We start from the raw sequence: 17,942 nt of genomic DNA, 5'->3' as shown, positions 1-17,942 counted from the left end.
ACCCTTTAATGAATTTCAAATCCAATATCTGTATTTCTTATATGATGGATATAGACGTACACTTTTTATGGGGCGTAGATACTTTTTCACAGCACTGTAGCTAGATTCAAACCATCAGTACTAATAACAACGCATTTCTATTTTTTGCAAACCAAGGCTCATAAACTGCTGTACAGTTTCTTATAGTGAGTGAAGTTTATCTCAGTTGTGCCGTACAGCTGACATATGCCTGTCTCACTTCACTAACCCAGAGCATCATGACACACCACGAGCGCAGCATTACGACATATGGACACTTAGATGAAACATTCAAGCCTTTGCCCAGTTTTTCTGCTGTTTGCAGCATAAGCATTGAAAACTTTAAAGAGAGACAGTTTTAGAGCTAAGTAGTGTATACTGTGTGTGACCAGAGATAGAAACCTGAATCTGAAGGCCAAACTGAATGCATCTAGATGAGCACTTGATAAAAGTCTATTCTATCTTGTTTAGTTTTTCATGCTGACAGTGGTCACGTAAAGATATCATGCAAATTGTTAGGAAATTATTTGCTTAACCAAATCAACCAAGTCATTGAAAAGATTTGACTCTCATTCATGAAGGTGACAAGATGATCAGTTTAGATCTGTTCCTCATATACAGCCATAATATGGCTTTAAAAGTCTGGGTATACAGCACAGATGTCATATGGACTACTTTTATGATGCTTTTGTGGTGCTTTTGGGTAAAACTTTTACATTTTATTGTGCATTCTTCAAAAGTTTTCCTTTTGAGTTCCACAGAAGAATGAAAGTCATTGAGGTCTTGTATTTGAGACCAAAACAGAATTTGAGACTTGACTTGGACTTGGAACTTGATATTTGACTTGAAAAACGTGACCCTGTAAACCTATAGCCCAGGGCTCTTCAAATAGTTTCATTCGAGGGCCGGATTATCAAATCAAAAAGTTGAGGTGGGCTGGGAGAGGGGAGGGGAGGATCTTATTGGTAAAAATTATTTTATTAATTATTAGGCTTAAATGAAAATATTCTCACAGTGAGACTTGGTAACCAAAGGTAAAACCATACATGGCTACTCACTACCACTGTCTAATGATAGTATATTATTATATATTATATAGGCCTATAAAAAAACACCCAAACACAGGTACAAACGACACCTTAACAAAGACATGAATTATATATTCCCCTACCCACCTGATAAATATTGCAATATAAATGGCTATAACAGTTTTCAATATAAATATTCCACATTTACACAAACCATGGTAATTTACTACAGTTCATTCATGGTAAATGTTTGAAAGGGTGGTGATTTTGGAATTTAAAAGGCTTCTATCTTCATTCATGGCACATTTCTCCTGTTTTCCTCATCAGTCTGGTTTGGAATTTTGAGGCTGTTTCATCCAATTTACAACTAGTTTAATCATCGAGTGATTTGTACTTTGTAAACGAGAGGCGTGTGTCGAATTGAAACGCTAATCTCCCTTTCCGTTCCGTTATCCACTGGGCCGTGCTGCATAGTTCAAAATTAAATAGTTAAACACATGAAAACGGCGCTATTTGTTCTGTATTTGTTGTTACTGACCGACAAATATCTACAGATGATTCGGTGACAGAGCGGTCCGAACGAATCCAAATCGTTTCATATCATTATGCAAGCGCGTTTAGCCAGTTCACGGAAAAGAAAGTCAACAGAAATACGGGACGCGCATAATAACTGCTGAAATATTTGGACTGAAAGCGTTTCTCAGGTGAGTCGGAGGAGCGTGCATGGTACGAACAGCGCGTATATAGCCGTACACCTGCATGCGCCACTGCGGCCATGGTTTCTAACCAAATTCAGCCGCACCGCCAGGAAAGGAGGAGATTGGGGTGCCGCGGGCCGGATGAAGATGATTGGCGGCTCATATTTGGCCCACGGGCCGCCGGTTGACGAGCCCTGCTATAGCCTGTGCATATTGGTGCACAAAATGGTGGCAGAATGGCCTAAAATGTCGTCCCCTAATGGCCCCAATATAACGAAATCAAAGAATGAACTGATTTGATGCAGCTTCGAACAAAATCAGGCCAAAACGATGTTCGTTTTGGGAGTTCGAAATGGCTTGCCAAAGCAAACTCTCAAAAAAAGTTTGCATATAAATGAACATGGCGTGACTTTACTGGAGTGCTGATTTGCAGAGCTCCTGTTAACATATCCATGTTGTTATGATCTGATGTTTTTCTTATGATTTCTATAAAAAAAATGCTTGCTGTTTTCTCATTTTTGTAGTGTTAATTTTGTTACTGAGAGGAAAGCGTGCAGCACATATTTACATATTAATCTAAACATCGCTTTCAGCAGTGTGGGCGGCGTCAGATGTTCGATAACAGTATATCGCTGCACATGTATTCTGAACTTTGTTTTACCCTTAAACAAAGAGCAAAAAAGAACTACCAATGAGTATATCAGGGCCTTAATCATCTAATGATGGTGCAAATGCTAATGAGTGGCACAGTACAAATGATACATGACATGAGAGGCGCTGTACACAGGGGCACGCAGTGTTTGCTGCCTCATTCCTCTTTCATCTGCAGGGCATTTCCTGTCAGACACACTATCTGTCTGTCAGGATGCTTATGAGAGTATCGCCAGTGTGCTCGATTTCAGACAGACAGAGGGAGACACACCTGCTGTCTTGGGGAATGTGTCAGAATGGGTTTCTCACTGAAGAAATATCACAGCTGGTGTCTCCTTTGAGACCGATCACGTAAATTCTGGATGACAAGCCCACCTATTTCTGTTTCGCAGATGCAGACTAGTGGTTAAAGATTCAGGCTGGAGGCCAAAAGGGTGTAGGTCTGAACCAAGTAGGGATTCATTTATGGACCCTCGATCAAGACGCTTGACACTTGAGGTTACATAATGGGGACTGAATCTGTAATAAGTGAACTGCTTAATGACTACTTCTATTTGTTGAATCTTAAAGGAATAGTTCAGTCAAACTGTCTTTCTAAACCCATATGGCTTTCTTATGTTGAACGTAAAAAAGTTTAGTCTCCAGCCAACAGATATAAATGGAGATGTGCAATAACTAGTCTAATTCCATTGGAAGTTGCGTTTAAATTTTTGTTATGTGGAGGCACGAATAGGATTTGAGAGTAATGGTGGAGGGCGAGATTATTGGTAAATAAAGACTTTTGTTCGTCACATCAATCGTATGACTTCAGAAAACTTGTAATGTAGTATAAGTCATATTGGTCACTTTTATGGTGCTTTATTGTCATTTTTGAAGAATTGACCATGTTCATCCATCCTTATTCATTTTCATAGTACAGACCAAGGAAGAAAGAAAATAATACTAGATTGGATTTAGACATTCCTTTACTATGTACACAGAATAAACTTTGTTTTAAATATATGAAATTCATAATTGTCAATTATAATTACGAAACCTACATCTTGTCTTTCCCAGCATCAGCAAAAGCATGACCACATGTAACTACGTTAGTAATTGTTTTAAAGACCTGGTTATTCTCCAGCACTGGATCTCTATTAAACACACACGCTGCTCTTCCTCTAATGAGTCTCGACCTTGCTTGTCAGTGGTCCCAGGGGAAACGGAACATTCCCAAAATATCATTTGAGTTGTAATAGGATTTTAATCAAGCTTTTAATCTATTATCGGCCCCACCACCGCCCCCACCCTTACTTTCCGGTGGCAACCCACGATGTCAGAAAGTGTTTCCACGCTTCACTTTGGATGTGAACTGTGCCGGAGCGAGCCGAGCAAAGCTGTTAAATACGGCCAAACCCAACTCCAAATCTTTAATGCAGTGGAATTTAGCCCCTAATTAAACCTTAATATCATGTCAATTCAAATTAGCACGGCTAGAGGCGAGTGGAGCACCAACTCTGGCCCTTTTCTTTTTTTTTTCTTCATTTTTCTCTCCTGAGAGAAGGGAATACAAAGAGGAGAGAAATGTCAGCAGGGAATGACGTGATAGATTAGAAATATTAAGGTCCATTAAATGGAAGTGTGTGTGCTGAGCGGAGCAGTTAAATGTGCGCTGTGACCCTGAGGGTTGCTGACATTCCTGCTGTTCACCCAGACTGTCTCAAATCACACACACACTCTCTATGCCTCATTTTGCCCCAGCTGCTGGTGCTCTCATGCCCTGTACAGGAGCAGAGGGTGGTCTTACCAACCAGGGAAAGATGAGTTTAATTTCATAATCACAATAATATAATTTGTCGGGAAGATTCAATTCCAGTAGCAACTCAAGCCTCATTACAGAAGTCACATACTAGATAAGCTCACGTAGCCAGACCTTTGGTTATCAGCATAAAGTCTGATCTACATCATAGCTTATTCTGGCCAAGAATTGGCCACTTAAGGTGATTGCATGCTCTGGGAATTCTGTGAAGTCACTGACATTCAATGAGGATGTTGTGTCACAAGATGTAGAGGGATAGCGCAATGCTTTCATCATGTGCACAAAAATTATTTTAGGATATTAAAGGATATTTCTTCTGCAACATATTCTGACATAGGAACACTTTGACCAATGATTCTCCTCTTTCCACAATCTTAAGACTGATTGCTTGTATAGACAACTTTGACTTCTGGTCAGTGGAGCTGCTATGTTTTCTGGCCCTTTTGTTCAGTTAACAAGAAGGGTAACATTGTGATCTCTGGGTCCTCTCTCCACATTTCCCCCAACTAGCGACGCCCCTGCTTCCGGTCACTTTCCAAACTTTTTTTCAATGAGAGTTGGCAATTTAAAGCAAAAGTTGATACAAATCTTACTTGCTAATACGCAATGGTACAATGTGGTGAATGGTATTGTAGACAGTGCAGCTCATGTTTTCTGCCTCATAATTAGCTGGATAATGCAACTAATAAGAATGCCTACTTAAGGTGATGATACGCATGGCAACTTTTTGAACAGTGTTGCTGGGAAATGTTGCCATCAACGGGCAACCTGATGAGACAAAGGACATTTGGCAGCAACCAATCAGAGAGGAGAAAATCTATTGCCAACCCAATAAATACTTTATTATAAACATTCGTTAGGCACTTTATTTCAACTTTTCAAAAATTTTCTTCATTTTTATTATTTATAATAATTCCCTTTCCGGTCTGATTTGTGATAGGAAAAGAGAGAAGAGCGAGTTTGGCAAAAGGCGGATTCGAACCTGCGTTGATCACGTCAAAAGCTACATTCACATGCCATACTCCCTACAGCCTACGCCACTACAGACTTTAAACAGAACATGTCTTTTTAGTATTGAAAACTGAAAACATTCGATGGCTAAATTACAGCCAACGCACATTAAATTGGGTATTTTAAGCATTAAATGAGGTAAATTCCCTGTTTTGGCTTGACACATGACAACTTACCAGCTAAAAAAGATATAAGTTCACTCTCCTTTTCTTCGCTCCACTGCCGCTGAGAGGCCGCCATCTTGTTTTAATTTTTTCTGAAGTCTCCAAGCCGGCCACGTGATCGGCTTTCAGCATTCTGATTGGATGATCTCAAGAAATTGCCCATGACTGATCTAAAGTATCCAGATTTAAATTTGTTGCTCATTCTCAATGGGAAAGTGCCCAAGCAACATTGCTCAAAAAGTTGTCCTGTGTATCATCACCTTTAGAGTCAACCGACGTCAGTATGAACGCGTCTGAAGATGACCAACTATAGTCCAAACCTGTCCACCTTGAATCCTTAAAGGGTTAGTTCACCCAAAAATGAAATTTCTGTCACTAATTACTCACCCTCATGTCGTTCCACACCCGTAAGACCTTCATTCATCTTCGGAACACAAATTAAGATATTTTTGATGAAATCCGACGGTTTCTGACCCACAAATAGGCAGCAACTTCATTGCACCTTTTGAGGTCCAGAAAGGAATTAATGGCATCGTTAAAATAGTCCAAAATATTTAAAATCGTTAAAATTGTCCTGTAGTCACATGGACTATTTTAACGATGTCTTTACTACCTTTCTGGACCTCAAAAGGTGCAATGACGTTGCTGCTTAAATGTAGTTCAGAAACCCTTGGATTTCATCAAAAATATTTGAATATGTGTTCCAAAGATAAACAAAGGTGTTACGGGTGTGGAACGACATGAGGGTGAGTAATTAATGACAGAAATTTCATGTTTTAATGAACTAACCCTTTAAGTTGTGTAGAAGCGAACCAGTCAGATTGAAACTGGTGAGTTCCACCAGATCATGCCATTTTTTTGTGCAATTGCTGTGACTCATTTCGAAGACTAAAGTAACCATTGCATTCCAAAGAAATTAGAACAATTTACGAAATTTCCACACAGGGAATCGTCAATTTTATAATGGCTAGTTTTCTGAAATGATGGATCCTTGATGACGTATTCAGTCGACAAATGCAACCTGCGAATTGAGACACAACTAATATGCATCAGGCAGAGAACATGCCGAGACTATATATTACCTGTTTGACAATGTTCAACAATGCCACTGCCTTTATAAAGCGGCACCGAATGCCGATTCCACTTTAAAGATGGGCATGACCAAAAAAGTTTGAGTAAAACAAAGAAAATCAATGGGAGTGCAGACAGTGGAGCTCACATGATCTGCTTCCTGATCCATTGGGTTTTGCAAAGAGTAGGACTGTGGTCACCTTGAGCCCTCTCTAGTCAGTCTGTACGGTCATTTTTCATGCCAGTAAAAGAGAGACTCTATCTTCCTTTGAAAGAATACTTGAGTGCTGAGCTAGTTACTTTTAGGGGACTTGCCATTTTGCTGATGTATTTCATCCAAAGTCCCTTACGCCACACTTAATTCAGGGACAATTCCTGCCGGAGCATTCTGGAGTTAAGAGTCTCGCTCAAGAACGCAATTATTACACAGCAAGATTGCCATCTCAGTAATATAACATCTCACAACCCGGTTACAGTAGTTCCTTGGTGAGTCATGATCAGGATTAAATTGGTGCCCTTCCCATTAGCAGCCAAGATCCTTGACCTTCTGTAACTTCCGGTTGCTTCTTGTTGTCTTTATCTATCTGTATAGGTATCTTATGTAAACTTTGTGAAAACCATGTGCATTTGTTCAGGGTGATATTTTCGGACTTCAGGTGTTAAAGAGTGATTGGAGCATGTTTCCATTTGTTTCTTTCAGCACTGTGACATCAGCCGTGTTCACTGTGGGGGACAACGTGGTGTCTGGAAGTGACGATCGCACCGTCAAGGTGTGGGACCTGAAGAACATGAGATCTCCGATTGCTACCATTCGCACCGACTCTGCCGTTAATAGGTAAGGGCAGCAGGTTGGTGAGGTGTAAGACAGCTTCCTGAGACTGTTGTTTCTGAACAAGTAGAGGCAACAGTGCCTGTTTTAGAAAGTTCTGAAAAATTGAGAAATGTATTCCTCAACATCTAAATATTGTGAAAGGAATAAGTCAGACTTCTGAACCAGAAATGGTATTTAAGATTTGGATAACATTTTTAGTTGATAGTTTTTTGTCTGTTGATTGATATTTATTCTTAGTGTATACGATGTTGGCTGTTTATTAGTACTTATAAAGCACAATAATGCTTTATTCTGCATGACTATATTCTACACCCCTTAATCCAATACTTAAACAATACAACTACCTTACTAACTGTTAATAAGCAGTAAATTAGGAGCTTAATGAGGCAAAAGTCGTAGTTAATAGAGAATATGTGTTCTCCATACTAAAGTGTTACCCTTTATACTTAATTGAGTTTATTGATTGATTTACTGTCCTAACCTGCAGGATAAGTGTCTCAGCGAACCAAAGAATCATCGCTCTGCCGCATGACAACAGGCAGGTCAGGCTGTTTGACATGAATGGGGTCCGTCTGGCCCGTCTCCCACGGAGCAACAGACAGGTACGTTTCACACAGGGAGGTTTTATTACCTTTCTTTTTGCTCCATGTCTGTCAAGTTGCCTTGTACTCTTTAACCACTAGACAGTTCTTTGGATTGTTTTCGATTATTTTTCTCCTCATGGACCTTCTCTGAAAAAACTAGCGAGGTGCTGTTCCTTAAGAATGTGTGTATTATATTATATTATGTTATATTATGTTATGTTATGTTATGTTATGTTATGTTATGTTATGTTATGTTATGTTATGTTATGTTATGTTATGTTATATTATATTATATTATATTATATTATATTATATTATATTATATTATATTATATTATGTTATATTATGTTATATTATGTTATATTATGTTATATTATGTTATATTATATTATATTAGTTAAAAGTTTGGAAAAATTACTATTTTTAATGTTTTTGAACGAAGTCTCTTATGCTCATTAAGGCTGAATTTATTTCATAATAAATACAGAAAAAAACAGTAATATTAAGAAATAATATTACAATTTAAAATTATGGTTTTCTTTTTGAATATACTTTAAAATAAATTCAAAAGTTTGGGGTCAGTAATTTTTTTTCTTTTTTCTTTTATTCAGCACGGATGATAAAAAGTGATGAAGAATTATATTGTTAGAAAAGATTTATATTTTGAATAAACGCTGTTCTTTTTATCCTTTTATTCATCAGTGAATCCTAAAAAAATATTTCCAAAAAAATATTAAGCAACACAACTGTTTCCAACATTGATAATAACTGATTATCAAATCATCATATTAGAATAATTGCTGAAGGATCATTTGACACTAAAAACTGGAGAAATGATGCTGAAAATTCAGCTTTGATCACAGAAATAAATTATATTAAGTATATTAAAATAGAAAACCATAGTTTTAAATTGTAATAATATTTCACAATATTATTGTTTTTGCTGTATTTATTATGAAATAAATGCAGCCTTAATGAGCATAAGAGACTGTTCAAAAACATTAAAAATGGTTATGTTTCCAAACTTTTGACTGGTTGCGTGTGTGTGTATATATGATTCCAACTTGGTTGTCTCAAATTTTAGTAAGCAAAATTATGCCATTTAATCTCAATTTTATGACACCTCCTTTTAGTGAACTGAAAAAACATTTGAATTAAACAGTAATATTATATTTATATGTACAGATTTATAAATATATACACTACTGTTCAGAAGTTTTTTGATGTTTATGCTCACCAAAGCTGGTTTGCTCACCCTCAAACCATCCTAGGTGGAAAGTTCCTAGAGGAATTTCTTTCAGATGAACACAATTGGAGATATATTTCAAAAATATCCTGGCTCCTCCAAGCTTTATAATGGTTGTGAAGGGGGGGCCACATTTTGAAGCCAAAAAAATATGCATCCATCCATAATAAATTAATCCATATGGCTCCAGGGGTTAATAAAGTCCTTCTGAAGTGAAGCAATGGGTTTTTGTACGAAAATATCCATATTTAAAACTTTATTAATTATGATAACTAGCTTCCGGCAGACAGCCGTACGCATTGATTTGCGACGGAAGAGTGACCTCTGACCCGACTCATGACAAAGTGACAAACATGGAAGCACAGAGGATAGAGCAAAACAAAACACCGGTCACGAATTAGAAGTCTAAAACGACAAATTTTAAAGAGAAATGTCGGAGGATTTTGATATAAGAGAAGAGGAGCTTGAGTTTGTTGCTCAGCTCTATTTGTTTGAACGACAAGAGGCGTCGAAACTTACAATACTCCTTCATCCAGCATCATGCGTACGTTTCATCCGACGGAACCTAGTTATTTGGATTTATAAAGTTTTAAATATAGATATTTTTCTAGCAAAAATGCATCGCTTTGCTTCAGAAGGCCTTTATTAACCCCACTGGAGCAGTATGGATTATATATTTATAATGGATGGATGAATTTTTTTGGGTTTCAAAATCTGGTCCCCCTTTCACTATTATAAAGCTTGGAAGAGCCAAGATATTTTTTTAACCCTTAAATGCATACCTCGGGTCTTTAGTGACCCGGGACGTCATTCACTACCCTCCTCCTCGTTCATTTTTTAAAGTTAGACATCAACCTTCTTGGTATTCCTCAATCAATTCATTATAAAGAATATAACAAGAAAAAAAAATCATAAAATTATAAGAGAATGCCTATTTTTGTATTCATTTTTTGTAAAAATTGTATAGGGTCGCAAACGACCCGAGGTGTGTATGAGTGTACGTATATTTTTTCTGCACAACAATAATTGAATCTTAGATGATGGAATATTGTGCAATTCACATTTATTCCACAAGGTGACAATGTCTGATACACAATGCTGAAGTGACGACTCATTCAGACAGAAAACGAAATAATAAGAGAAACATGAAATGGCTCAACGATTACTGCAGAACAAGTACTGAACGCAATCAAATATGACTGTAACTGTTACTGGATTGATCTGGTGAAGCTGTTGGCAATCAAAATATTGATTTTGAAGATGTTGAAAATTATATAGTTTTGAGAATACGTTTGAGATCGCGAATGGGCTCATATTCGTGACCTCAAACATAAAACTAGCCTATTATTTGCTGAATTTACTGGGAAATGAGCTCTGACGAGGACAGTGATGATGGCATAAAACATCTGCCCAAACGGAGCCCTTTCAAGCTCCAAAAGGTAACAAAATATGCTTTATTTTATTCTTCTGCAATTGTTACTCTAATATCAGAGGAGTTTTATATTATCGCGACAGGTAGAGATCCTTCCGTGTTAGATAAAGATCCGGGTCGATAAAGACCCGAATATGTAAGAATGATTGGCGAAACAGTCATGCATTTAAGGGTTAAATATATCTCCGATTGTGTTCGTCTCAAAGAACACCTAGGATGGCCAAAGTCCTTTTAACTGTTGCATGAGCCTGTTTTGTACCTTTTGTTTGCATCCTGACAACCATGTTGCATTTAACGTACAGGGCCATCGGCGTATGGTGTGCTGCTCTGCCTGGAACGAGGAGAACCAAGCCTGTAATCTGTTCACCTGTGGCTTCGACCGCCAGGCCATCGGCTGGAACATCAACATCCCTGCCCTGCTGCAGGAGAAGTGACACGTTCACACCCCGACCCATATGTGAAGAGTTTTACACAAGCTTAACACGGCCAATCCACGCAATCATGGCTGAATCCTCGAACACGTTCTTCAGTGCCACACCTTCAGTAGATTTAACTAAAGAACACGTTCACGTTGTGTGTGTGATACGATTCAGTGCTTCATCCCAGTCACTGTCCTGTGGTCATCATGCCTTGAACGTGTGAGGAAGACTCAAGTGTTTTTCATGGATATTCTGCATATCTACCCCTGCGCCGGTCATATAGTTTGGTGAAGTCTTGTCTTTTTACGTTTGCATGATTCAAACTGCGACTCGTGAATCCTGCGAGAACAGGACATTGCCGAAACGTTCCTTCACGGCTTGGCGCTGTTACATTCAAGTAATTGTTCACTTTAGTGGTATTTTTGTTGTGCAATGTTCAGTTTGTTTCTTTGTACAGATGACTTTTTATTTTTTCGACAGCATTTTAGATTTTTTTTTGTTTTGTATAGATTTCTGCTTTGCTTTTTATAGAGATGAAATGTGCGAAAGAAACATAAGAGCACTCTGCCTTTGTGAACGGAAGTCGGTTAAACGCATTTACGGATCCACACCTTCTTGATGTTCTGATTGGAACCGGCGTTGAAGCGGCCAATCAGCTTCTGTCAGTATTGCCGAAGTCCATTTGCATGACAAACCCACCTCTCTGTCAAATATGTGAAGCAAAATGCTGTACAATTGCTGTGTAATCTCGTTCACCCTATTGAAAACAAAAAAAGAAGCTGAAGTGTAAGACTTTAAGTATTGTGACTGTTTATGAAGCCCTACGATTGATGTTCACTTCCATTTCGAGGGCTTTCAAGTCCAATTCATCTGAATTCAGAACAAGTTCACGTTGCTGTAGTTTTTACTTGGAAGAGATGTATTTGCAGCTGAATTTTCGATATTGTAATATTTGTCGATAATTATCTGACCAAATGCCTTGCTCAGTGTGATCTACTGACGCTTGACAGGCTTTCTGATGTACTTTGGACTACTTGTGATGTGTGAACCACTGTGCTTAGCCGTATCTACAGAAACCTCACTCAAATGACTTTAAAAAAACCTTAAATGGAAGCTCTTCCATCAGTGTGTTACACTCTGCATTGTTACTGCATTACTGGACTTTCACCACAACTACGTTGGACTTTACTTAGAAACACTGGTGGGAAGTGTCAGTTTTTCACGTAGACTGTCTGTTAAATCTGTTAGGTCTAACAAAAAGATGTTTATTATGCGATGTATATTTGTGTGATGTCCATGTTTAATGGGCTGTATTTGACTTTAGACTTAAAATGTACGCAAAAACGCATAGAAAACACTCATCTTTTATGCAGCTGTCAAACAACACAAGCTGTCATCATGTACGTATATGACCCATCAGAACGTCCTTAAAGTGACACTGATCTTCAACATTTTAGTTGTCTCTAACTTGGTATAATGTTCTGTGGGGTATTCTGTATTGAGCCATTATTTTTTATTTGAGAGTAACTTAATTTGCTGTATTTGAAAAACATATTGCATCATATAATGACAATGTAGAGATATAGAATCAATTAAATCACTCACTGCTGGGCTTCAGAATAAAGTGAAAATGTCTTTCAATGGCCACGTCGTTTTGATTAATCCAATCACTTGACAAATAGTGTGTAAAAAAACACCTGGCTTTTATACGGAAGAGGATTAGGGCCAAGCAATAATAAAAAAATTAAACCATCGCGAGATTAAAGTGGTTAAATTTCAAGAAAAAACTTGTTAAATTTTGAGAAAAAAGTCGATATAAAATGTTGAGAATAAACTCATTAAATTATGAGCAAAAAAGTCGTTAACAAAACGACTTGGAAAAAAAATGTTTTGTGAGAACAAATTCGTTGAATTACAAATTTGTTCTCATAATTTAACAACTTTTTTCTCGTAATTTTAATGACTTTATTCTCAACATTTTATCTCGACTTTTTTTCTCGAAATTAACGACTTTTTTTCTCATAATTTAACGAATTTGTTCTCATAATCTAACGACTTTTTTCTCGTAATTTAACGAGTTTATTCTCAACATTTTATCTTGACTTTTTTTCTCAAAATTTAACGACTTTTTTTCTCGTAATTTAATGACTTTATTCTCAACATTTTATCTTGACTTTTTTTCTCGAAATGTAACAACTTTTTTTCTCGTAATTTAATGACTTTATTCTCAACATTTTATCTTGACTTTTTTTCTTGAAACTTAACGACTTTTTTTCTCATAATTTAACAAATTTGTTCTCAACATTTTATCTCGACTTTTTTCTCGAAATTTAACAACTTTAATCTCGAGATGGTTTAATTTTTTTTATTATTGCTTGGCCCTAATCCTCTTCCGTACTTTTAAATGTTCTTTCATTAGATTTAATAAAAAGTATATATAGGTCACTGATGAATAAGAATTAAAAAAAAAACAAAAAAAAAACAAAAAAACATAATGGAGATATAATTCATTTTGTAGTTTTATTAAGTGTTAATGTTTTTTTTATAATCAATCAACACTGCTATTGTCTTTTTTTTTTTTTTTTTTTTACACGATGGACAAAATTTGTCACCAAAAATGTCATTCAGTTTAACCAAAATTTCGGTTTTAGTTATACCGAATGACAATATTTTCAAACATTGCTAACAGGCTGAAGTCTTGCTTGCTAGCAAAAGGACAAACTTTTTTATATTTAGTACAAGTTTTTAAAATTTTACGTTTTATTGCGGTTGTACTGAATGACCTGATGTTTCGGGACATGTGTATGAACAAGTGAAAACATGCATTTTCAAATAGTTGAGAGAGTTAGTTACTTTACTTCATGACCATGTGGTCCTTTGCAGGTGTCTGAATGATGTCACATCCTGTCACATGATACTGCCCACATGACTTGATCCAAAATGGTCAGTTTATATTGGTTACTCCGAATGACATCAATGAAATTAATTTTTTCGGACATTCTTTCTCATAACAAATCAATGACTTCTACACAAATTTAATACCATTTGCACTGTTAATATATGATGTTATAAAATCATGCCAGAATAAAAAAAATATATATACATTTATTACATTTTAAGATATTTAAATCACAAATGAAATGGCTGTATTGGCCTTCGGACGGATAAACCAAATGACCTTTTGACACTTTAAAATTACAAAATGTAATTAAAACCTTTTGGATTCAATAAAAGAGATCTAGTTGTACTACCTTACATACTTTGGATGTCATAGCTTTGTTTTTTATTATTATTAAGACCTTTGGACAAAAAAAAAACATGACAGTGACCCATATATATATATATACATATACACACACAACAAAGAGGAATTAAGTCAAGGTATAACACAACATGATTATTTTTGTTTTTATTCACATAAACATTCACTTTTTACTCAAGTGCAATGTACAGACCTTAGCAGCATATGCTTTTGGGTTAAAATTTACACTTTATTGAGTGATCTTAAGGTTATTCTTTTAATTTTCTGTATTTTTTTCTACAAATTTTTACAAAATGTACAGTCATTAGTACAATATTGCCATTCAATCATGCCTTAAGACTGAATTACTTGATGTAGGTTCGTCCGGGATTTTTCTGATTCTGGTGTTTTGAAGAAAACGCTTAATTCAAACATAAAATGAATGTTGCAAAAAAAAAAAAAAAAAAAAAAAAAAAAGTGCATTAACAGTCTTTCAAGTTATGGAAATTTCAAACTGCTGAAAATAGCCATGAACCATATATTTTTAACATGATCAAGATGATCCTTTGAGCAATTATTTGGAATTAAAAAAAAATAAATACAGAAAAGGGCAGAAGAAAGGTAATGTCATGTTTGAATGGTCAGTTTCACCATCTTTCTATTGATAACATATTTCTATGGGTACAACGTTTATCACATTTAATCTTGGATAGATTCATCATCATTTAAAAAAATATAGAACATCAGGTGAGACACTAAACGGGTCTGAGTGAGACTTGAAAATATATTTGCCACCACTAGGTGTCCCTGTAACATCTCAAGCTGTTTGTAAAGGGTGGCCACATGACATCTCGGCAAGGGTTGACAAAGTGGCTTTCGAAAATATATACTGAAAGCTTATTAAAGAATACATGAGTAACAAATTATGCAAAGAAAGGAAGGGTTGCCAGTCAGTTAAAATATAATAATCAGGGAGTGGGATGATTGTATTGATATAGAACAATAAACATCTTTACAGATGAATAGTAATAACTTAAACAAATAAACTGAGGTTAAAACATGCATACTAAAACAAAAAACGTAAATCTAAAGAATCAGTTATGAATGAGAAGTATCTGTAAATGAAATAAACGAATGCAGGAGAATCATTGGTTAAACCTCTGGTAAAGTGGCATGCGTTTCAAAGGTTGGGTCGGGGCTTTACAAAGCCATTTGTAATGTGCTCGGTTTGTAAATGAATCCATTAACTACAAATTACTCCATAATCACAGATCTCTACTCGCACTCTTAACTCCATTTTCGTCTTTTGTGTCTACATCAAACCGGCGACGTTTCCCTTTCTTTTCACGCAGGTCTCTGCCCAGAACACCATGTGTAAAGATACAGCACTGACACACAAAGAGAAATGACACGCCACCTGTGAGCGGGATTGAGGTATTAAAGAGCAAGCTGTACCAAGCCAAAAAACGGCAAGAGACCCGGGGTGTCGTAATGGCACCGTTTACATTAGCTCTAGCCTGCACACCCAAAATGGAGCTGAATTAACCTGTCTTTGCAATGTCAACCCTCTGTTTTTTTGTTCCTTCTTTTTTCTCATTGTACCAATGAACCAAAGGCAAAGGAGAGAGAGAGAGAGAGAGAGAGAGGAAAATGAGGGACGCATCACTCTGACAGGACCTCTAATTGGACAGCGTGTCGGAGCTCTTCAGGGCCAGGCCATCCGGAAACGGGCAGATAATGACAAGACGGCGGCTGCCTTTCACTTTGGCGAAGGTTAACACACATACACACGTTTGAATGACGGCTACAGGAGAGCCGTCAGTGGAGTGAGAGAGAGGTGACCATCTTTCCATCTGCTGTGTTGTGAAAAAAATTGTCCCCGTTTCTCACATTTTCCCTCGTTGTCGATCACGTCGCTGGTAAACCTCGTTCTGCCAAAGGTCTCAAGAGAGAATACATACGATGTTTCCCAGAGCTCCCCCAAAAGCTAACACTAAACTACCCAAGTGTGTCACTGTAACAATTTTTGTTGTTTGAATACTTGGGGACATATCCTAATTATTTTCTGTGGTAATCAACATGTCATATGGACATTTCATAGCCTCAATTGTTTCCGGTGCAGTGCAGTGTATGGAAATTGTGAGAAAATGGCTGCTTTGCACTCCACTTTTAGACATGCACTCTCAAACTTACCTAAGCACTTCCCCTCGGGGGAATCCCTGCCGCCATTTTGAAGTGTGTTCCACTTCGTGAAGTGGACGAATATGGACATACGTCCTGAAAACTAGTGATGGGGAGTCGACTCCAAAAGAGTCGATTCCTCGACTCTGAATAGCCCCAGAGTCGGGGTCGACACCAGCACAGGAATCGATTCTCGGTTTCGACTTTGTTGCTGTGTCCGGAATCGCTCATTTGTTAACCGATTCTCGAATCCATAGCCTACATAATACATGGCAGTTCAGTGCATAATGTCTATGGTTAAGTGCACTAAGCAAGGAGTGAACGAAATGAAGCGAGGAATTCGGACACTGACGAATCGCGTTAGAGAGCTGTCGCAGAAACTTTGACACAAACATTTATGTAGCTTACTTTCGAAATAGATAACAGTCATAGTGACTTTAGTTTGCGATTATACATACCTCCGTGTCAGCTTTAGTCTTGATGGTAGCTTATTATTGCAATAAATATAGATTTGATTTTCCATAGTTAACAGTGTTCATTAAACTAACTATAAATAAAAAACTCACATCAAAAATAAACACATTAATAAGTGTACATTGTATGCATTTTTATGTATTGTATTAATTTTAGTATCTTTAACTCTCGTGTCCAAGCACTTTGAAGACAATGATCATGTGCGTTTAGCGCCATCCCCCGTCCATTATAATGAGAGAATCTCTGCTTTCTCGTTTATTTAATTCTGACATAATATTCGTTTTTAGTGACACTTCTCTCTGTAAAATTAGGTATCTGCAATTAGCAACATTGATAGGCTACTCATCAAGTCATCCCTAAATTGGACAGTCTCGCTAAACATGTTGTTTTAATGAGGGGATTTTAAGGCACCCTGTCAGGGAAAAATAAATTAAGTGTGTAAGGACTACCATCTTGGCTTATTTATGACCCTGTTTTGATGTACATTAAATGGAGTTGAGGAGTCGATTCCATCGACTCCTACAGTGGGAGTCGGGAGTTGGAGTCGACGCCAAAAAACCTGAAATCGAACACCCCTACTGAAAAGTGAAGTTGCGGGCTGTTTGATCACCCCCTGGTGGCTGGATGCAGTACAGGTCATAAACCCTGCCTTCTCCATGTAAAGGAAAGGCACTTGAGTCAAAATAAAAAATAAATAAATTACACTTCAAATAACATTTTCTGAAAGATGGTTTTAGTCATTTAAGGTAGTTGTTAATTGTTATCACGCTGATATATGTTCATTTGTTCGTTTTTGTGGTAAGTTTGATTTTAGCTAGCAATTTGATGCTATAGAAACAGGGCGTGTCGTCATGATTGACAGTTGTGATTGACAGCTTCTCTGAGGACTGTCGGAGCTTCGAGGAGAGATTGAAGATATGTAACTACTATTAATATTAACTACTAATACTATTATATTTTCGATTTCTGTGTTATTTCACACCGAAAAAATGAGTTGTTCAGCAGTAAACTGTACTAACCGACCTACAGGATCTGACTGAGCTTTTTTCGGTAACGTTAAATGTGGGCTTTATAAGCTAGTTAATAAATGTTA

General features: G+C 36.9%; 1 protein-coding gene across 5 annotated transcripts in view; it reads left to right on the top strand.

Moving 5' to 3' along the window:
* The window catches only part of wdr37 (WD repeat domain 37), a 59,053-nt gene extending 46,440 nt beyond the window's left edge, over nucleotides 1–12,613 (top strand). For all 5 annotated transcript variants that reach the window (XM_067377976.1, XM_067377974.1, XM_067377975.1 and 2 more), the window contains 3 exons: nucleotides 7,140–7,274; nucleotides 7,759–7,873; nucleotides 10,837–12,613. In XM_067377976.1, coding sequence (XP_067234077.1) covers nucleotides 7,140–7,274; nucleotides 7,759–7,873; nucleotides 10,837–10,968 — 382 coding nt within the window. In that variant the 3' untranslated portion in view covers nucleotides 10,969–12,613. The remainder of the gene's footprint in view (nucleotides 1–7,139; nucleotides 7,275–7,758; nucleotides 7,874–10,836) is intronic.
* The last annotated feature ends 5,329 nt before the right edge of the window (nucleotides 12,614–17,942 follow it).

Source organism: Chanodichthys erythropterus, chromosome 23 (genome assembly GCF_024489055.1).
Source record: "Chanodichthys erythropterus isolate Z2021 chromosome 23, ASM2448905v1, whole genome shotgun sequence".
Classification (NCBI taxonomy): Eukaryota; Metazoa; Chordata; class Actinopteri; order Cypriniformes; family Xenocyprididae; genus Chanodichthys; species Chanodichthys erythropterus.
Note: the sequence above shows the minus strand (reverse complement) of the source record. Positions and strands in the feature narration are given on the sequence as shown.